This window comes from Falco punctatus, assembly GCF_963210335.1.
Source record: "Falco punctatus genome assembly, chromosome: 4".
NCBI lineage: Eukaryota > Metazoa > Chordata > Aves > Falconiformes > Falconidae > Falco > Falco punctatus.
Genome location: NC_137583.1, coordinates 88,484,633 through 88,504,425, shown reverse-complemented (window position 1 = coordinate 88,504,425; position 19,793 = coordinate 88,484,633). Strand labels below are relative to the sequence as shown.

Below are 19,793 nucleotides of genomic sequence, written 5' to 3'. Positions count from 1 at the left end.
TGACCTAGCCCCTGACTTAGAAGCAGAACGGTCATGGAATTAGCATAGCACTCCTTCTGAGCTACTTAGTTGTGTCGAAAAGCAAGGTATATTAGCTTAGACCACACACTGGGTTAATACTGCTGTACTGTTCCTGGAACCCTAGCTGGAGTCTGCATGGACTGCACTCGTGCCATCCAGACATACCCAATGTCTAGCATCCTGTCTTTAATTAAATGATCTGCTTAGGAATATGAACTAAGTATCCACCCTACTACCCTGCGCCGTCTAAGGCAGCTCTCATATATGCAACGCCTCAGGGGCTGCCTGGGGAAAGAGGGAAGATCTCCTTGTGCCTCTCGCCAGGGAAGATATAGAGTGAAGGTGTGGTAAAAAAAGACTTGGTCATGTTCATCAGTGAGGACTCTAAAACCGTCCCATCATATGGCTCTATGGGGAGTAAAGTAAATTGATTACTGGCACTTTCTGGATATTTTCACAGCTTCCTGCCTTCTGCCCTTCAGGCAGAAACAATGAAAACTGTCTCCTCCTTGTGACTCATGAACTCTTAGTGCCTACGCTTTGAGAAGCTGAGATAAAAGGATGTGTAGGCATCAGCCTTTCCCAGGCAAAACAGACACTGAGAAGGGAGAAGGAGTATTTGGGGCTGGCAAAAGAAGATTAAAATAGCACAGATCCCAGGTATTTACATTCCTGGTGGAAATATTACCTAGACAGCTAAAAAGCATCCGAACCTTTGTCTATTTGCCCCTATTCCTGTTGGTTAATTAATGAAAGCTGCCAGCATGGTATTTATGCAATAGCTGCTGGCTCAAAAAACCATGGCAGATTATATGGAAAAAAACAAGAAAGAAAATACATAGGCATGAGCAACATAATTTTTCACATTCTGCTTTTTGCTTCTACCTGTTTGGTATTCGTAGCAGCTAGGTCATTTTGCAAACCTTAACTGCATTTGTAGAACTGCAGTATTTAAAAGCAGGCTTTGTTTTTGCTTTGGACTTGATAAAATTTAAAATCTTTGGTACTACAGCTTTTGGCATCAATGTGGTTAACAGCTATCCCATTTTACAAAGCTACACAGCATCCCAGAACATTTATGATGCTGGGAAGTGGTTACACATCCTCTGTTCAGGATGTGGTTTGAGCTGTTGTATCACCTGAGCTACCAGGTGACTGTTTAGTAAGCATAAAATTGCTGTAGCAATGTCACTGACTGAAGAGTTATCACATGAAAATCCTCAGTTTTAACGTTCAGCTAAAGAGAAGCCGGGCAGCAGTGCCACAGAAACCTCGCCTTCGTACCTGAAGGTGGCACTAAAACCACAGGGAAGAACAGACCCATCACTGCTGCTGTAGGGCCAGATGTTTAAGAGCAAGTGCAAGCACACCTGGCAAGCCTTACCTACCAGCTGTGAAATACATATTCCTTGCAAGGGTAACAGATTAACAAAGTCAGTGGAATGCTATTCTCATATTCCCTAAAGAATGCGACTATCAGTCATGTCATCGTACTATTCTTATTTGCCCCCGCCCAGAGAAATTCTGGGTGAGTGAGCAACTCCATTTTTTGGCCAGCTTTAGCTTTGTCTTGAATTTATCGCTTGTATTTATGTGTCCATTCCGCTCCCCACAACTCCCCCCCCCCCCGCCCCGTGTCGTTGAATAATCTGCATAAGGCAAAATTGGCTATCAGTCACAAATAAGTAAAATGCTCCTATATTCACTACGCACAGGTATTGTCATATGCGGCACACAGAGCTACACAACCAAGTTATGTGGAAAATGAAATTTGCCTCCCACTGCCAGTTAACAAAAACCAAGCAACCAACAGATATTTCCTGGAAATACTGTGATATTCAGAAAGGTTAAATTTGTCACAGAAAAAAACCCAAACAAAACCAACCAGCAAAATCAACGACAGCAGTAAATAGAATTATGACTGATTTAACAACCTATTATCAATCTGGAAAACTTATTTTTCCCACAGGATGTACACAAATCATACTGTACTATGTCCACTCTGGTACCTTAAACTAAATGCATGGAAGTTAGGTTAACTTTTCTTGAAACTGTATCATTTTTCTAAATCAGTTTTTCTTGCTTGAAATCTGCTTTTCCTTAAAACACATCTTTTTCCTGATACAGCAGACAAAATCTACGGAAGCGGGTTTTTCTCAGACCTTAGAATAGACCACTGAGCATCCTTCTATATATATTCTTATTAATAATGGTATCAATTGCAGGATACTTTCAGTGTTTAAAATATCATTTAGTTAGTACTAGACTGTTTGCTGTTCAGGATGGAGTAAATGAAAATATCTGTGAAATCCTTTTTATTGCAGCTTATGCCAGAAATGGTTTATTCATCTGAGAACATTTTTACAGGATTAGTCCCACAATGAGCCTTACTAAAAGTATGCAAACAAAGTGCTCACAGCTTCCAGAATAGCCCTGAATGTGAAATTCTCCCATTCGTAAGCCAACAACTGAGAAGCTTCCTAAAAATACATGTTGTACCATGTTGGCACATCTTCACACAGCAGCAGCTGGCTGCTGGGAGATGCGGGTCTCCAGCTCTAGCAGCAGTTCATGCAATTCAGTGTTTGGACAAAGAACCAGCACTCTGCTCTGCAAAACAGGAGAAAATCCCCACAGTCCCCCTGCACTAAGCCAGTATTTCTAAAAGTTCTGCTACCGAGTTAAGCTGACACGGTCCATTGGTAGGTAGCACTGTGGCGGTGGAGGAACATAGCCAAGAATGCTGTTTAACTGTGTGCAGGGCTCCTGCCACCCAGCAGCTAGGGAAAACTCTTGCACAGCAAGGTGGTTTTTACCCTTGTCTTCTCTTAAAGACTGTTCAACAACCAGGAGCTTGGAGTTTGCTAACTATTGAAAGGCAGTTTTACCATACAGATATTTCCAACTGTCTTCCCAGAGCTTTTAATAGCCAGATTTCCACTGTGCCAAAGAGCCTAATAAGTACAAGAGATTTTTTTTTAACATCCATTTGAAGAGGTAAGCACCTCTTTCATCTTCAACTTCTTTCATCACAATGGTACTTCTGCATGTTATGTTAATTAGTGCTTGTATTCAAAATCATTTACACCCGACACACGGAGTGGAAACCAGGAGACACACAGAGTGGAAACCAGAACAATGTTCCTTCAAACGTGTTATCCATAATTATTTGTCATACAGGGAATAGATCTTCCATGTGGAGAACAACAAGGGTATATGCCCCAATCATCAAAGAGGCTAAGCATCTATGCAGTATATTGATTTCAAAGAACAGTAGTTACGTTGATCCCTAATTTCTGAATTTTCTACCTACATTGATTTTTTTTTCCTTTGTGATTATTATCATGCAAATCTCACAGACAAGATGGTACCATGTAAGCACCTCATTTGCAGTTGAAAAGATCTGAAAATGCTTTTCATCTGAGAAGGTCAAATGCCACTTTTTAAAATGGGACCTCAAGATGTTGCTGGACATTACTGAAATTTGATCGGCATCCATACGTCTTAACTCCCTTTATTGTCCTTTGGAGTAATGCCCAATGATTTTAACAATAGTGGTAGGTGACCAGGTCTTTCTGTAAAATCTGGGCCCAAGAAAACAGAAAAAGTTTGTATTTCTTCCTTTCCTACTGTCCGGTTCTGCTCTTTCAGCAGACAAGCAACCCATTAGTTTCCCATTACTTGACTTTTTAAAACTAATCGATTGCTAATTAAAAGCCAACTTAAAACTAAGAACCTTTAAGCAGTACATTCCTTAGGGATGCAAAATTCACCGTGCAAGTCACAGTAGCTGAAATGACAAAAAGCATTTAAGATGCTGGAACTCACTCTTGACTTGTTACCAGGACAGCAAAGCAGTGTCTTCCTGCTTGCTACTCGATTTCATGGCTAGGAATAACATACAGAATGTCTCATATTCATGGATCATATGGCACTCACCTCCCTCCACCATGCGCCAACCTATATGAGGCTAGCGGCTATACAGCTAGTCATGTGCTGCTCTCAGTTTCAAAGTCAAGGGATATTTTTTTCCCACATAAAACCTGTGTTTGGCACCACTGGCGGAAGCCATTATCAGTCCGTCCAAAACAAACTCCTGAGGTTGACAGGCACAGCACCTATCAATACTGCAGGTCATAGGGCAAAAATTAAATGAAGTGATCACAGGTTGTTGACTTAGTTGAACAGCACAGAGTCCACAGAAGTTATAGAACAAGATAAACTTAAATCATTAAGGAGGTGGACATGGTCTTATACATCAAGACAAACAAAACAAAATCCCAACAGAGCTTAACTGTTCGGTAGAAAACCTTTAAAAGTAGAAGCTAATAGAGCAAAGTCATTCCTGATTTCTCCATTCTTGGTAACACAGTAGAGCCAGGGTTGTGTTTAACCCACATGTTCCAGTCTTCATCTTACATCTAAAAGCAAGTACTGTGGCAATTTACACAGTTCTCTTAACAACACAGTCAGCAGGGTGTAGGTGAGGACTGGATGTGTGTGACCTCCGTGAGCTACAAGAGTGTCAGGATGTAAGATTTATCAAAAAGGCAACTTCTAAATTCCACCAAAACAAACTTACATCTTTTTCAACCTTCTCCTTCCCTCAGGGGCCAGTGTGAAACATTTTGGAGGTGGGGCTAGGACTGCTGAGAGGTGTGACAGGGGGTAGACATTTCCTGATGCTTATGACTAATATGATTTTTATAGGTTTAGCTGTGGTTATGATAGTTAGGAAATATATTTACAAAAAAAGTCTGTGCACTTGGCATGTAAATATATTTTCAATCTTCCTTTGGGAAAGAGTTCCATAGTTTCATTGCATGATAAGGGTATAAATATTTCCTTTCATCAGTTTTATTTACCTCTTTTCAGTTTACCTGAACATCAACTTGTTTTTCACCCCTCTTTTGTATTGTAAGATGAAAAAACCCCTTGGATTTAATTTCTTTATCTCAAGTTTATACTGCTAACAGTCGATTTCCCGTGTCTGAAATTCTCTCTGTTCATAATGCATCTTAGATATAAATATATTGCCTCATTAATGAGGTGCTGTTATGGAACAATGACAAACAAAAAAAATCACTTCTCCAGAGCAGATGAATTTTATATAGGTCTGTGGAGAGAAAGCTCTTAACAATTTTACTATAAACCCCAACAGTCGTGAAAAACATTATAAGTGTCTTAGTTCAACTAAATTGTTCTGAAAATATTCACAAGCCAATTCAAAAGCTGGACATCATTTTGTGTGCACGGATACTAGAAAGAAAAGTCCTGTGACTGACCTGCACAGCCCAGAGGTAGTCCAGACGCAGCTTCAAGTCCACCTGCCTGGAATGTAGTGCCAAAGCACAAGAAAACAGCAAAATGGCTAGTATTGGTTCATAGCCACGCATATAAAAGGAGCCACCCCTTAAAAATAAAAGGAAAGTCAGTGGGTTATTCCACATTTTCTAATACCTGACTCTGCATACTTTTAATATGAAATCTTTAGTTTGGAACATGCGGGTGCCCCCTAAGCTAGCCTTTTTCTGAAGGGGCTCGTACAGGCAGCGAGATGGGTGACAGTAAATCTGATCACTGCATCACACCAACATTGAAAACCTTGAAGATTTTATAATGCTATACATTATTGCAATGTGTGGGCATACTTTTAATTATATATATATAATAATATATATACAGAAACACTCGAAAGCTCAAAAGATTGAATGAAACTGGCATTGGCTTCTGAGATAAGGAAATGAAGGTTTTAACTGTGTTTTTCATATCGTAATTAGGCTGCAGTGTGCTCAGCTGAGGTGGGCTAGCATAAAACTACAGAATAATGGGGCAGCCGTTGCTAGTTCCCAAAAGCTGATCCTCTGCTGACGGATTCTACTAGACCCTGTAGTTGCTGGGGAGAGGACGGCTGAAACATTTGTCACACTCTACCCAGTGTGCAGCCCTAAGGGCACTGAGTGCTAGAGGGCAACGCACAGAGAAGCAGTCTACCTACATCAGGTATCTATATATGACATATATATGTGACTATCTATACAGGAATACCCACCGCTTTAACCTTGCAAGATACCTACCCCACTGCTTTTCTGTAGCCACTGAGTTCCAGGATAACTATGTACAAAATTGTAACAAAAAGCAGGAGAATCATTTTTGGCAAGGAAGATACACGTAGAAATATTGCCAAAGTGAGAGTCCCCACTACACAGGAAAGGAAAGCATAGTGGGCTGTGTCACATGGAAGTTCATTCATTGTTTTATTTGTTCCACCGGGAGAAATGATAACTATTGAACTGCTGGAATTGGTATTCCAAACCCAAGGCATACAGCCAACCTAGAAAAGACAGAAGAGTTGAGAAGGGGAGAAAGTTAAATATGAAATAAACAGACATGCAGCTGCTCTGGGGGCTGACTGTAGTTCCTTTCTAACTGGGAAAATATGGCTGTGGAGTTCCCATCCAGTTCACTGCCCTGATCAAATCTCTCTCCTTTTCCTCTAACGCTTTACTCGGTTTAGGAGGGAGACACTGTTCATTAGATGCCCGAAGGCCAACCAATTAATGCCTGGACTTAGCTGAAGAGTTTCCGTCTCGACGCTCAAACCCAAGAGATTCCCAGGTCAGCATATTCCTGCAAAATTAAGGAACTTGAGTAAATATTTTATGTGGCCATGAGGGTGAGAAAGGTTCTTGCACAGAGCACAGGAAGAAATATGTTTTTTTATTGTCTGTAAAAGGTATCAATTTCAATTAATCAAATATACTGTACTAATCTTTGACTGAAAAGCTGAACATGAATAGTCTCTTTTCTCCACCTCAGAGCTACTGCTGCTATCACATATGATTCAAATACAAGGCCTCATCTTTAATTATCCCTGCCGTTTCAGTCATCTGAGGAATTCCATTTCCTCCCTAGACAGGAAAATAAAAAAAATTTTTAGTGCATTTCTTACGGGAAATTTGAGGAAATTTAAGCTGCTTCTTCTGAAGGCAATGTCACATACTCATCTCAGAGCTGTTACCCAAGGAAGAGGGGAATTTCTGGCAAATAGTGCAGGTCCCTAGAGCTCCAGTTTTAATTGCACTCCAACCTTCACCCCTTACAAAGGGAGAGGATAAGCGTTAGTATAAATGGGAGAGTGGGATGGTAGTGTGAAATTGATTTTAACGTGCACTGCCACATAAGCCCTGCCCTGTACTTAAGCTTCCCTTTTGAAGTGTATTATTAGACCTTTTTATTTCATCCTAACCACTGATAATGAAATTTTATAGCATGCTGTAAAATAACTGACAACCTGAAAGGTGATTAAGCAATACGTTTTACAGAGGGTCGTAGTCATTTAAAAAGATGAGACATAACAGATAAAATGTGAGTTAAACTCGTAATGGCTAACGTTATGAAATGAAATGAGAAGGAGAGAAGTGAAAAATCCATTTAATGTGATTTTGTTCAATATCCTTAAAAATGCTGTTCATACTAAACTCAGCTGAAAATATAGGTGGGTGTTAGGCTTCACAAATGATGGGAGTTCCACCCAGGAAAACCCCACCTGCTCTACAACTGAGAGTAAAACCTTAACTCCTATCTCCTCTGCTGGCTGAGGATTCTAGAGGCATTACTTTGCAATAATACTAATAATCACTACTGATAGAACATCCCCCCTAAGTATTTGAATGGTTACAGGCTTCAGTAAAGGATAAAGTTGTGTTTGTGACCTAGTCCAAGCTATCACTGTATGATCATTGCGTTGTTGGAGGGCAGGACTGCCCAGTTATGATCTACCTTCTTCCACCGATGTCCAACATTGTCTTAGGCCTTCTGAAGTCTGTTTCTCATTTTCACCATCTTTAAGTGGCAATGATGGTGCTTGTTTCACTTGGGCAAAGTGAGTGTCAGATCTATGGGGGCTGATCCACAAAGGTTCCAGCTATCCTGATATTCATCCCAGTGCTGAAGTCAGGTACACAGAGCTCACTGTGATGCTAGCTAGCCTGGAGGCACTGCACATCTTTATGCATTTTAGGCTTACGTGCACATTAGGAACCACATATATGCCTGTGTGCTATTAGGGCTGTGTGTTACTCACACAGCTGCTGCTCAGGAATTCCCAGAAATGTCTGAATATCAGTAATTCTTGACACCTCTCAGGACATTGGAACTCGCAGACAAGGAATCCTCTGCCCATTCAGTTCTTGGGTATCAGTGTAGTAGACATTCTCAGGGCAGGTCCAGGGATGAGTGAATATGCAAAATAAAAAATAAGGCGCTTGGCATCTCAGTTAGTGCTGTGACCTGCACGTGAAATCACTTGTCTTCCCATTGGCCAGGACACATTGCCCAAATCCCGCAGAGAGGCATGATTTGAGACATCTGCCTCCTCAGCATTTCAAATTGTGTTTAGTGTCCTATTTTTTGTGTGGATTCTTTCCTTTGGGTACCCTAACATGTTTAATTCATTAGCATTACCAGCCAAAATGCCAAAATTGAGTGCTAGGAATTTGACAAGGCAACCGAATGCCGAATATTTAGGTGGAAGTTTAAATCCCAAATGACATTCAAGGAATTAGCTGCTAATCTACAGCAAAAGAAGCTAAATTTTCAGAAGTATTGAGCAAGTTCACTTCATATAAGGAATCACATTAGATGTGAATGGATCGTTTAAGTAGCCCAGTGAAAGTATGTCTTCTTGTTACACAGTACTGTCTGTATTTTAAGATCTTGTCATCTTTTCTGATCTTCCTGGACTAAAAATATCCGCCTGTTATTATACAGAACTATGTCCTAAAAGTTGCCACATAGAAATAAGTAATGGTGTTGGACATTACGACTTGTCTGTCACAAAACATCATCCAATGAACTAGTGAGCAAGTTGAACCTCTAAAAATAGCATTCCCATAGAGTACATGGCATCAGCAGACTATGCGATACTAAGGTTTGATGTAAAAACTTCTATAGGTGTTGACTAGGTATTTGTGTAATTTCCCAATAGCTTTGTCGTGACTAAATCAGCACCCTCAGGGCAGTGGAAGTTTAAATTATAGCAAAGGGCTTTAATGTGGAAGAAACATGCTCTGCAAGTATGAATAATAGCAAGAGCAGGAATTCACCAGATGAGAATACGGTGTGTGTGTAACCGATCCGTACCAGATTGTTCTTTAAACAGAATGCCAAATTAAGTGGTACTTGATTTAAATACTCACCACACATCCTTGAGCCACGGAGTATATTAAGATCACAATAAAAATACACAAAATGGTACGAATTTGTATAGTCAGGCACCCTGGAAAACACTAAGGAAGAAAAAAAAAGATTTATAGATAAAGACTTAAAATATTTTTAAAGTGGGGTTGTTATTTTTCAGTAGTCTACACAAAGAAGTGAATAAGGGATACAGAAATTTTGCCTGCACTGCAAATTATGAGACAAGCATGCAGTTAGTATTGTGTACATGTGTTTTAACGGTAATTGCATTTTGGGGGGTAACAAAAGTGAAATTACTATTATTGTGCATTATTTCTCACTATAATTAAAACTCTTGAATGGTTAGGAGGATGTCTGCTTATAATGCAAAGAATAAATTAGGATGGCATTTGGTTTTGTTCTCATGGGGAAAATACCCAAAACATCTTTTGCCTTGCAAATTATCAGCTACAAATAGTGATCCAAGTGAACATACTGTGGCAGCATGGAATTTTGGAGTGGTATTTGTGTCTTTTGCTATAACAGTCACGGTAAATGCCAGGGTAGTTTCAATTATCAGGACTCGTTAAAAATATTGAAATTGTCAGAGCAGAAAGAGCAGTAGAGAACAAAAATGTCTGGCGGAACGGAATCTTATGAATCTCTTGCTCATCTCCATTTTTACCCTGATTCCTTCACTGTGAAGTGTGAAGTGCTTGTTGCTGTGAGCATATATGAAGCCAGTGACAAAAGGTGAGAGAGGAAGGATAAGTCTGTCAGGCTCTGGTACTTTTGCTTGTTTCAGTCATACTGATCTACTCTGGTTTCAGGGTATGCTGCTTTCCTTCTCCTACTCTTGCATTAAGAGTGTTTAGGGCATCTATTATCTCCTGGATCCACAATAAGTCTTTCAGACCACAGGACCATATTCCAGTGACTTCAGGGGGCAAAAATCAACTCCAGAAAACAAGCAGATTTGAAGTGGAAACAATTCTGCACCCCTTAAAAGGAGTGGGCTCAAACTTATGAAGGCTGGATTTGACTGAAGATCAAACGGAGCAAGCAAACACTCAATTTTTGGATGAAAGTCACCAGTCCTGACGAAAAGCTGTTCACTTCATGGGTATTATCAAACATCAAAAGCATAGCTTCTAGCAGGCAGCAAAGTACCTATAGAGAGGGGTTCTGTGGCCTTGGCACGACAGAAAACATGCATTGAAACGCCTCCTCTTCCTTCCACGTATGCAGAGACGTTTCCCCTGTACGCGTGACCATGAATTAAAAGCCTGAGATAGTCATAGGTAGATCAACTTAATCTCATGTGAAACATGAGAATACAGCAATTACAGAAAAAATAAAAAAATGTGCCTCATCTACAAATATATTCTGGCTTCAGTATGGATTAAGTCCATGTAAATGTAGGTGGGGAACAACCAACATAATATCTATGGTAGATTTATATTATGAACCTGAGTTAATTGGCTCCACCAGAAAGTTTTAACTATTAGTCAGTATCAGTAAAATATATTGTGATACCTGAAGTATATCACCTTTAGCAAAACAGTGAGCATATTGTACAAAAAAACCCCTCAAATTACAAGAATCTCACATTAAAAAGCTATGTCCCAAGGGAGGGGATATAGCAGTGTCCAAAATTGTACTACGAAAAAAGAGAAAGATTATTTCTGCATTTTTTTGTTACTATCACACAGTTCAGGTTGGAAGGGACCTCAAGGGACCCAAAAGTACTGTCTCCTTGACGTCCAGGACCATTTTTTCAGAGCTGGCCAGTCCCCAGCCTGTGTCACTGCACGGGGTTCTGCCTTCCGAGGGCTTTGCATTTACCCACGCTGTATTTCATAAGGCTCCTGTTGGCCCGTTCTGCCAACCTGTCCAGGTCCCCCTCAACGGTCATTCTGCCGGCACAGTGGCTGTTCCCCAGAAATTGCAGTCACCTGAAAACTTGACATGAGTATACTCCACGTCCTTCTCCAAGTCGTTGATACAAATGCTTATATAGGACAGCTCCCAGGACAAACTCCTGTGGTACCCCACTTCTTACTTTCTATTACTGGCAAAGTACAACCAGAAACTGCTGTGCTGTGCATGTGATCATTTTTTTACCCATCAAGTTGTCCATCCAGCTATACCATAATCCTATGCACATATGAGGTGGGACATGTGTTTTTGTCCATATAAATAAAATACAAAATAAAAATTTTGTTTGAAGGATATATACATATATAAATATATATATAATCCATTAATTCAGTATGCAATCAAATAAGATATCTACTGCTTGTTAAAGAGAGAATCCCTGTAGTTCAAACAGAAAGCTGTACGGTTCATAGTGACAAAGCAAAATGCAGATACAAAGACAGTATGTCCTGACACATTGCACAGGCTGTTTTCTGTGTGTGTGTGTGTGTGGTACATATATGGTCTAAGTGTTGACATGCTAGGCTATTGGGTTAAAAAGAAAAATAAACATTTAAAAAGTTGTGAGATGTCTTTACTCAAACTCTGAGTGACACTTAAAAGGCTTATGCTTCTGACTTTTGGCCATTCTAAGATTGCATCTGCTCTTTTATGGTAGCATAGCATTTTGGGCTTCATTTTCTTTGTTTTCTCTTCTTTGTGGAATTTCTATTAACTAAATAAGTACCGTCAGATCCCCCAAATGCTAGGTAACTGGTACAGTAAAACATTATTATAGTGGGTTTATGAGTGAGGGATTTGATGCTAAAACATGGAGAAACTGAGTCACTTGTCCAGTATAGAATAGCAAATAAGTGTCAGGAGACTGATTAAAATAGAGGAATGGCTGGTTTACAATTCTATACTCATTATACATAGCATATTCATTATCTTTTATGTATCATATAAGACAGATTTTCACCACAAAATTTCAAATTACAATATTCTGCGATTTTATATTTCTTTATTTTTCTAATGCTGTATCTGATCCTGTAAGGTATTGAATCTCTAGAGGAGCCTGGAATAAATTCAAATTCTGTTGACTGCCAAAACAGCTGGAACAAATCTCAAGTTTGCACTAGCCCCAGGGAAATGGCATAATAAACAGCAATTTCCTACAAACTTCATCTGTGTTTCTACTGTCTGCAGACAGAACAACAGATTATAAACTACTGTGCCTTCATGAAACAAAACAGGTCATCAAAATCACTCCCAAATAATTGTGTAAGTGTATAAATAAAGATCTGATCTGTACCAGATACTCTGCTAATACACTGTTTATGTTTTCATGAAAACAATTACTTTCCTCCTGCCAAAGGGCATTTCTTCTTAACCAAAAATTAGTGTGTGCTCATCAGCAAAGCTGATTAACTGTGTAGGTGTTTTCTCCTGATGTTTGAAAAGACTGAATTTAGATTAAGCCACCACAGATTTTTTATCAGAAAATTAGCCTGTAAATGCTTTATTCTGATCTGGCAGACCTAATTGTCTCCTACAACAACCATATGTCCTGCATCGTTACTGTTTTGCAAATGTAATACAGGAGAATTAATAATTACTAAAAGTTCTAAAAAGACCAAGGGTTGTGTGTGCAAAATATTGTGCTTTTACCATCAAAACAGCTGCTGCTTTGGCAGGAAGAGTCTTGGAAAATAGAGAGGAAGTTAGCAGGACTTTACACCCAGATACCAGTTAGAACGGAAAGGAGAACTAGTGTGCTCCGTAGTCAGAAAGGAGGAAAAGTCAGGTTTAAAGCAGCTATCTGAACACTGGAATGATTCAGTATTGAGTGGCAGGCACTCAGGGAAGATGCAACAAGAAAGACAAGAAGCGTGGCATGAATGGCACTGATCGCTGCACTGCTGTAGCAATTACTCATGTAAAAAGTCTACTTTCAGGTGAACCATCTCTGCTTTTGAAGCGCCTAATACATTACTTAGCAATGAGCTTGAAAAGCACATAGATTTTAGACTCCATGAAGCTGTGAAGCATGTGCCGATGGCTTCATATTCTAAGGGACAAACAAAGCATATCTACCAAAAGGAAGAATGGTCAAAAAATCTTAATCACTTACTTGTACTCGTGTGACATGTAGGTACATAATACAAGCCACTAGGAAGCATATGCAGAACACCAGGAGAACAAGAACTACGGTACTCCTAGAATCCAAACACAATAGAAGTAAAGCAATGAGACTCAGCAGCAGATGAAAACAAACAGCACAGGAGTCCTTCTTGGAGTGGTATTTTGGATGAATGGTGGAGGATTTCTCCCTCACCCTTGTAATACTAACCATCGCAGAAGAAATCTCTCAACAAAATGCACTGCTCTCAAGCATGAGAAACTAGCAAATGCTCTTGTACGCGGTGCCCACTATGACCTCAGCAAGGAGATCAAAGCACCTCAAAAATTGAACCTTACGGTGTGTCAGGAGACACACTTTCTAGTTGTAGGCTAATGCAGAGTATTCAGCATGATGACTCTTGTAAGTAGAGTGTGTAGCCCAATTACTTGGCCTTTGCAGCTGTGTAACAGTTACCAGATGCTTTTCCCTTCTCATCTCTCCTTTTCAGAGATTCGGAAATCAGAGGTCAGTCCACTCAGTCACTTGTCAAGTCAAACAAAACCAGATCAGACTGTGCTCCCTTCTTCTAACAAAACAGAGCAACTCCTTCCTTTTGAGTCTTCCTCAATGGTTAGAAAAATCTTAGGTTTCACAAAGATGCTGTAATAATTATTTTAATTCTTAATCTACTCTCTCCTGATCTTTCAAAATAGGCTTGTTCTTCATGAGAAGAGGCGCAGGCCAAGCATTATCTCCTCCAGAAAACCTGTGTTACTGAAAAAGTACCTCATGGATGTCAGCAAGCCGGCAAAAATTAGTCCACCAGTGCTGATACTTTGATTTATGCTCAGGGACAGCCTGCCCCCAAGCCAGCCACAGAGCCAGGGCCATATGACAGCAGCACAACACGACCTTCACACCTTCTTTTCCAGTCTGGTGAGAACAACCCAGCCAGTTCAGAAGATGTGAGCCATGGCTGCAGGCACATATAATGTATCTGTGCCCTTGACCATCACTGGGAAAAGATTGCTTATAAAGGGTTTCTAACAGTAGAAGAGAAGGGTGCACTTCTGCTGTAGAATTTCACAGTATTTGATTTCAAGTTAATGAACAATTCCCACCAATACACAAACAGGGAAAATTCTGTGCAATGGTATGTATATATAGAACGGGAAGGTGACTCTAGATGCTGCCTGTGGATTCTGAATGCAAGTATTAATAGATAGCTGGCTCTCCTTTGCTTTTAGAGAATTGGCTTGTATTCAGCATGGTAGTATGCTAGCAAAAAAGCATGGAGAACATGACTGCAACAGCGTCTTTTAAGGCAGCAACAGCCAACTGACACTAGTGCTGAGTGGGACCCTGACAGAGATTTGGGTTGGCACCAGTAACAAAGGGCAACATTGTTTTTTAAAAATAAACACAATGTAAGACATCAGAAGGGTTCATCACTAGCGCTTTTAGCGGCTACACTGCATGTGTGCCACCATAATTGGACAGCTGAGGTTGACAGGAACATAGCCTTACTTTCACCAGCTCCATGTGGGGATATAAAATATTACTTTAGCTGAGGAGCTGTTTTGCTCAGATGATCATAGGAATTCTGAGAATGTCAAGCCCGTTGCTTTCCGTGTATTTATGCAGCAACTGGCTTACTTAGAGTATTTTCTTGTCTCTAGATTTTGAACCTCTTCCTTGGAATATTGTCAACCTCCTTGAGACATGTCAAACACTATTAGTTATCACTTATCCCATTATAGTAGCACATTACACTTGTCTTGGCTTTTGCATTCTCTTGTCATACTTATAAGTACTTTGGCAATCTGAAGAGCAACTTAAAGCTCCAAGTTCTGTGGAGAGGGAAAATTTTCCAATGCTCTTGAAGTTTTAGTCTAGCTCATGGCTGCACCTCTGTCACAGCAAGGGAAGAGCCCAAGAAGACCAGTAATTACTGTATTTCTTTGTATGAAGAATTCATTGTATGAAGCCACCACCAACAGACAGTGGAAGAGAGAACTTAAGACCATTTAGTGGGTGGCTCTTTTAACGAACTCAGTGATGAACCCCTCCATCTTCATGAACTTCAGTGGTCATGATCCACCGCAGCTTGTGTGTCTATCAGATCAGAGCTTACACTGAACCTCTGTCCAGCTGGTTTTTAAGTGACTGCACTTTTTGGAAAGCTTACCCACTACCGTACCATAGGATTCTTAGAACTTCATTCCACTTTCAGCTACACTAATCCTTGTTGTCTCTCCTTGTTCTAATTTGCCATTCATATACTGCACGTGGGCTTTACTTCAGAAGTAGGTGAAAGTGTTTTCAACTGTGCTATTAACTAGTCAGCAAAGGTTGTTAGTTTGGAAATCAGATTATTTTTGTAAATTACTTTGAATCCTGCAGATGAAAGGTATTATATAACACATTTAAATGATGATAATCATTATTTCAGTAAAAAAGGTGTTTCTGAAACTTTCAAATCGAAATAATAGAATACAGGAGTAAGTATTATTCTGACTGGGGATTTCTGAACAGAAAAGACCAGAATTTAAAATTGGATCTTTCAACTGTGTCCTCTTCTGTTCCCACTGAACCCCTAATAATTAGTAAAAGTGAATGAAGCTTCTTGTTAAATGTTTTGATATTCGCATCTGAAAAAGGTTATTAGTAATAAGTTTTATACCCTGGACACACTTATATCTACTTACTGTAACACCTAGATTTGAAAGTGAAGTGTGATTATTTTTTTTTATTTAGTAAACATTCACACAGGAATGTTCACATAAAATTGACAAAAACTGAAGTCATCACGACACTATATCATTTAACAATAAGCATCAGACACCACCAAACACATGACAAATATTTGGTTATGTCTGTTTTAATGCAGCCACAGTCTGACCGCAGCTCATGTGGGAATGGCTGAATTATGCACTGAGCAGTCTGTGATAGTGTTGGTGCCAAAACCCCCAATGCAGGCTACAAATCTGGGCTGAAAAGCTGGATGGATACTTCAATACTTAGTTCCCATTAAGGTCTGTATAGTTTTATCTACATTGCTGTCAGTACCTGAAGGACTCTGTCCAAAGCCAGCACAAAGAGAAAGAACGGGGAAGAAATAGCTTTAAATAAGATTGCAGAATGATTGCAGATTGTGGCTCCTTTGGGCAAATGGAAGAGATAACAGTTAGGCTGAGGGTATCCCAACAGACAATCTCCTTTCTGGGAGGATACCGACCTAGGTGCTAATTTCTGTTCCAAAGACATTGATGTTTTGACTTGTGCAGGATGCTTGGAAGATATTCCCCTTTGATTTATAATGATAAACCCAGAAACTTACTGTGGTATTATTAGAAGGTAGACAAGGCCAAATAAGGCAGCTAGAATTAGTGAGAGAACTACAGCACTGGTGAAGTACTCATCCTGAAGCTGGTGGTACTGTTAAAGAAAGGAAGAAATGAAGACGGTGAGCATTTCATACACACCCAGCCACCCAGTCCTGTCCATTTGCAGTAAGAAAGAATTATAGCCTAAAATATAACAAGCCTCTACCCATTTTACAAACATACAAATAATCATTGCTTAATTTACACCAAAAAAAAGAAAAAAAGATGAGGCAACTCTACACAACATTTTGCTTGACAGCCCAGCTTCTCCTGTTGGCCCAGATGTTTAGTTTTCACCCTGTAACTAGTCAAATCTGGGTTAAGCTTAGACGTAAGTTTTGGAGCAAAAAGGGTTTTGCAGCAGAAGCAGGTGGCACTCCCCCCTCTCTGCTAACTCATCACAAAAAAAAAAAAGGCCAAACCAACTCAGAACAGGACACTCGTGGGTGAGCTGGAGGCAGCTGCTAATGAGACTGACGGGTTCAGTTTTGAGCAGTTACTGTCCCTCATTCCACCAAGCCACAGTCCTTGCAACGGAACACTTCAGGGGTGGAAATACACGAGTGTTTTCTCAGAAAGATCCAAATTTCAATCTCATTTACACCAAAAGACTTTCCTATCTTGAAAGAGGACAATCCCAATTAAATAATAAATCGCTGTGGAAACTTGAATTCAAAAGTTAATGTTTAAGACCTTAAAAAACCCGAGTGCAACATGGCACACAGCCATCCGACTCGGAACAGTAATGACATGAAATCCTAAGACGACAAAGTGACTTACAGTGGAAAAATAAATGCTACTGCCAAATTAGTCCAAAATCATATCACTTTTGCTTTTTCAAACACATAAACTAAAGCCAAAGGCCTCCCCACACACACACCTTGATTAATTTGTCTTTACAAATAAAACCCGTACAAGGTGGGAACAAACAGCTCTGCTCAGATGATATACACAGGTTGGGCCATTTGGAGAAGCAAAAGTAAGGCCAAAACACAGGGTGTGTATTTTTATGGGGGAGGCTCTTGATGAGTTGAAAGATAGTGATATTTATTTTCATACCCAGGTGTTTCCACAGGAGGTGGAGATCATGCCTCCCTCTTAACTGAGAGACAGTCTAGAGGATTATTTAAAGATGGTGAGTAGAATTTAAATATTGTCTACAGACAAACAAAACCCCAATGCTAGTAAGCTCATGGCCATTGAAACCAGTAAAAACAATTAAATAAAACCCCTTACTTTATTTTCACGCTCGATTTGCTTATATTTCAGGGTAATGAAGTTCAAGTCAGCCATCTCAGACTCAGTTTGCCGGGCCTCTATCAAACGGCTGATGTATCTGTTTACTCGAGTTCCTGGAGTGTTGTATACAACGTTGGTAGAAAAAGAGGAACGATTCCTGAGTTTTTCAGAGGCTGTCCTTAATGCTCTCCTCTGCAGCACAGGTGAAGAAAGAAGCACAGATTTTAACAACACTGAAATTTTTCATTGCTGTTCATATTATCTCAAGTTCACAGCCAGGATGAGGAATTCATTAAGCAAAGCAACTACAAAACACAAAGATGTGATCTCTGTGTGATCGGGATCTTTTAAGAACTCCTTAGCTGAAATCCATCTCATTAAAACCAATGAGAAAAGCCTCACTGCATTCCAGGATTTCAATCCTCATCTGCAGAAATTCTCTTCACATACTGCCCTGACCTTTCTCTGCCACTGAGGAAATAATCAGTTTGATCCCAGTCAGTGAGACTTCACCTAGAAAAATAGAAATTTTTTTGTTGATGGAAGATGCAGAGCTCTAGGCATCCTGAAGACCAGATAACCACACTCAGCATGATACAAGAAAAGTCCTACTGTCCAAAGCTGTCTAGGTAACAGTATGTATGTTGAAAAGACAATTTTCTGTAATCTCTTGCACCATGACCATGTGTGACTTCAGAGGGTCTGAAATCTCACGTCCCTATCTTTAACGTACCCAAGAGGCTCTCTTGTAAAGACATCTTGTGTGCACCTTAAGTGCACTTGCGGATCCAGACAGAGCAATAAATAATCAGAGCTAACCCCTGCCTCACTGGGGTTAATTCCTCCGCAGCTGAGATAGCGCAGCTGACAAGATGATCACTCAGAGCCCTTTGCAGTGCGAAAGATTTATCACAGAGCATATCTGAAAAGGATGTTAGATTATCTGTCTCCCTTTTCACACCGAGCGCTCAGAAGACAGTGAGCAGCATCTCAGCCACAGAGGCAACCTTCAGGCAAGGGCACTGTCATCTAAACCCTTGTGGCTAGATATGCACTAGCATGCTGGCCCGTGCCTTCAGAAAATACTCTTGTAGATGCCGTGTTCTTAAAATGCAGAGTCATAAAGATGTAGGCCAACCCTGTGAAATAAAAACCAGCCACCTAATGGTCAGCACATTGAGCAGCAAGAGACATCAGTTGAATACCCTTTCCACCGCAAAAGGGGTCAAGTCTTACATCCCAGAAGACTTTTGACAACCAGGCTCAAGCAAGTTGTGCTATTTCTATACAGTTAAAAGATTTTTTTAAAATATTTTTTTTTTAATCTAACATTTGCAGAGTTCAGGAAGAGAATTCAAAGCATTATGAAGCAACGAGTCTGCCCAGGGCTAAGAACAACACTGGTTCAGGCTCTCATCAGTAGAGTCTGTCAGCAAGTTGCTACAAAAGCACACAAAATTTCTCTCTTCAGATCAGTCAGTACCTAAGAGCCCACTTTTTAAAGGCTCTGCTACAAAATATCCTTTAAAACCAGATGATAAAAAGAGGTGTTGATCGCTATCTAAGTAATTCTGCAGGAAGGGCAGTTTCCCATCTTAATCCACAAGAAGCAGTTCTCATGAGATTCTCATCAGTGAACAGTAAACTACAGCAGTTCCTTAGCTTACATAGTTTATGTTATAGCTATAATATAATGCTGACTGATACCTTCGTTTTCCGATTTTCTGACCATAAAGAAGCATGGACCTTAGCAAAGATAAAAACACTTTCCAAGTCCTGTTTTGCTGGCTTTGTAAGTAAAGAGCAAGTCTTACCAGGATTAAACAATTATCAGGCTACTTGAAACATTTTTCTTCAAACTATCAGGTCCCATTACTTTAAGCTGCCTGTGGTGTAAGAACTAATTGTTTCAACATGAAAAATAA

General features: G+C 40.0%; 1 protein-coding gene across 3 annotated transcripts in view; it reads right to left on the bottom strand.

The window, feature by feature from the left end:
• Window positions 1–19,793, bottom strand: part of ADCY1 (adenylate cyclase 1) — a 149,752-nt gene that overhangs the window by 18,469 nt on the left and 111,490 nt on the right. For all 3 annotated transcript variants that reach the window (XR_013927333.1, XM_080382090.1, XM_080382091.1), the window contains exons 9-14: window positions 17,866–18,060; window positions 16,584–16,681; window positions 13,253–13,337; window positions 9,222–9,311; window positions 6,099–6,355; window positions 5,307–5,433 (exon numbers count right to left, since the gene is read on the bottom strand). Coding sequence is in view for 2 of the 3 variants with exons in the window: in XM_080382090.1 (XP_080238216.1) it covers window positions 5,307–5,433; window positions 6,099–6,355; window positions 9,222–9,311; window positions 13,253–13,337; window positions 16,584–16,681; window positions 17,866–18,060 (852 nt within the window). In the remaining variant the exon portion in view is untranslated. The remainder of the gene's footprint in view (window positions 1–5,306; window positions 5,434–6,098; window positions 6,356–9,221; window positions 9,312–13,252; window positions 13,338–16,583; window positions 16,682–17,865; window positions 18,061–19,793) is intronic.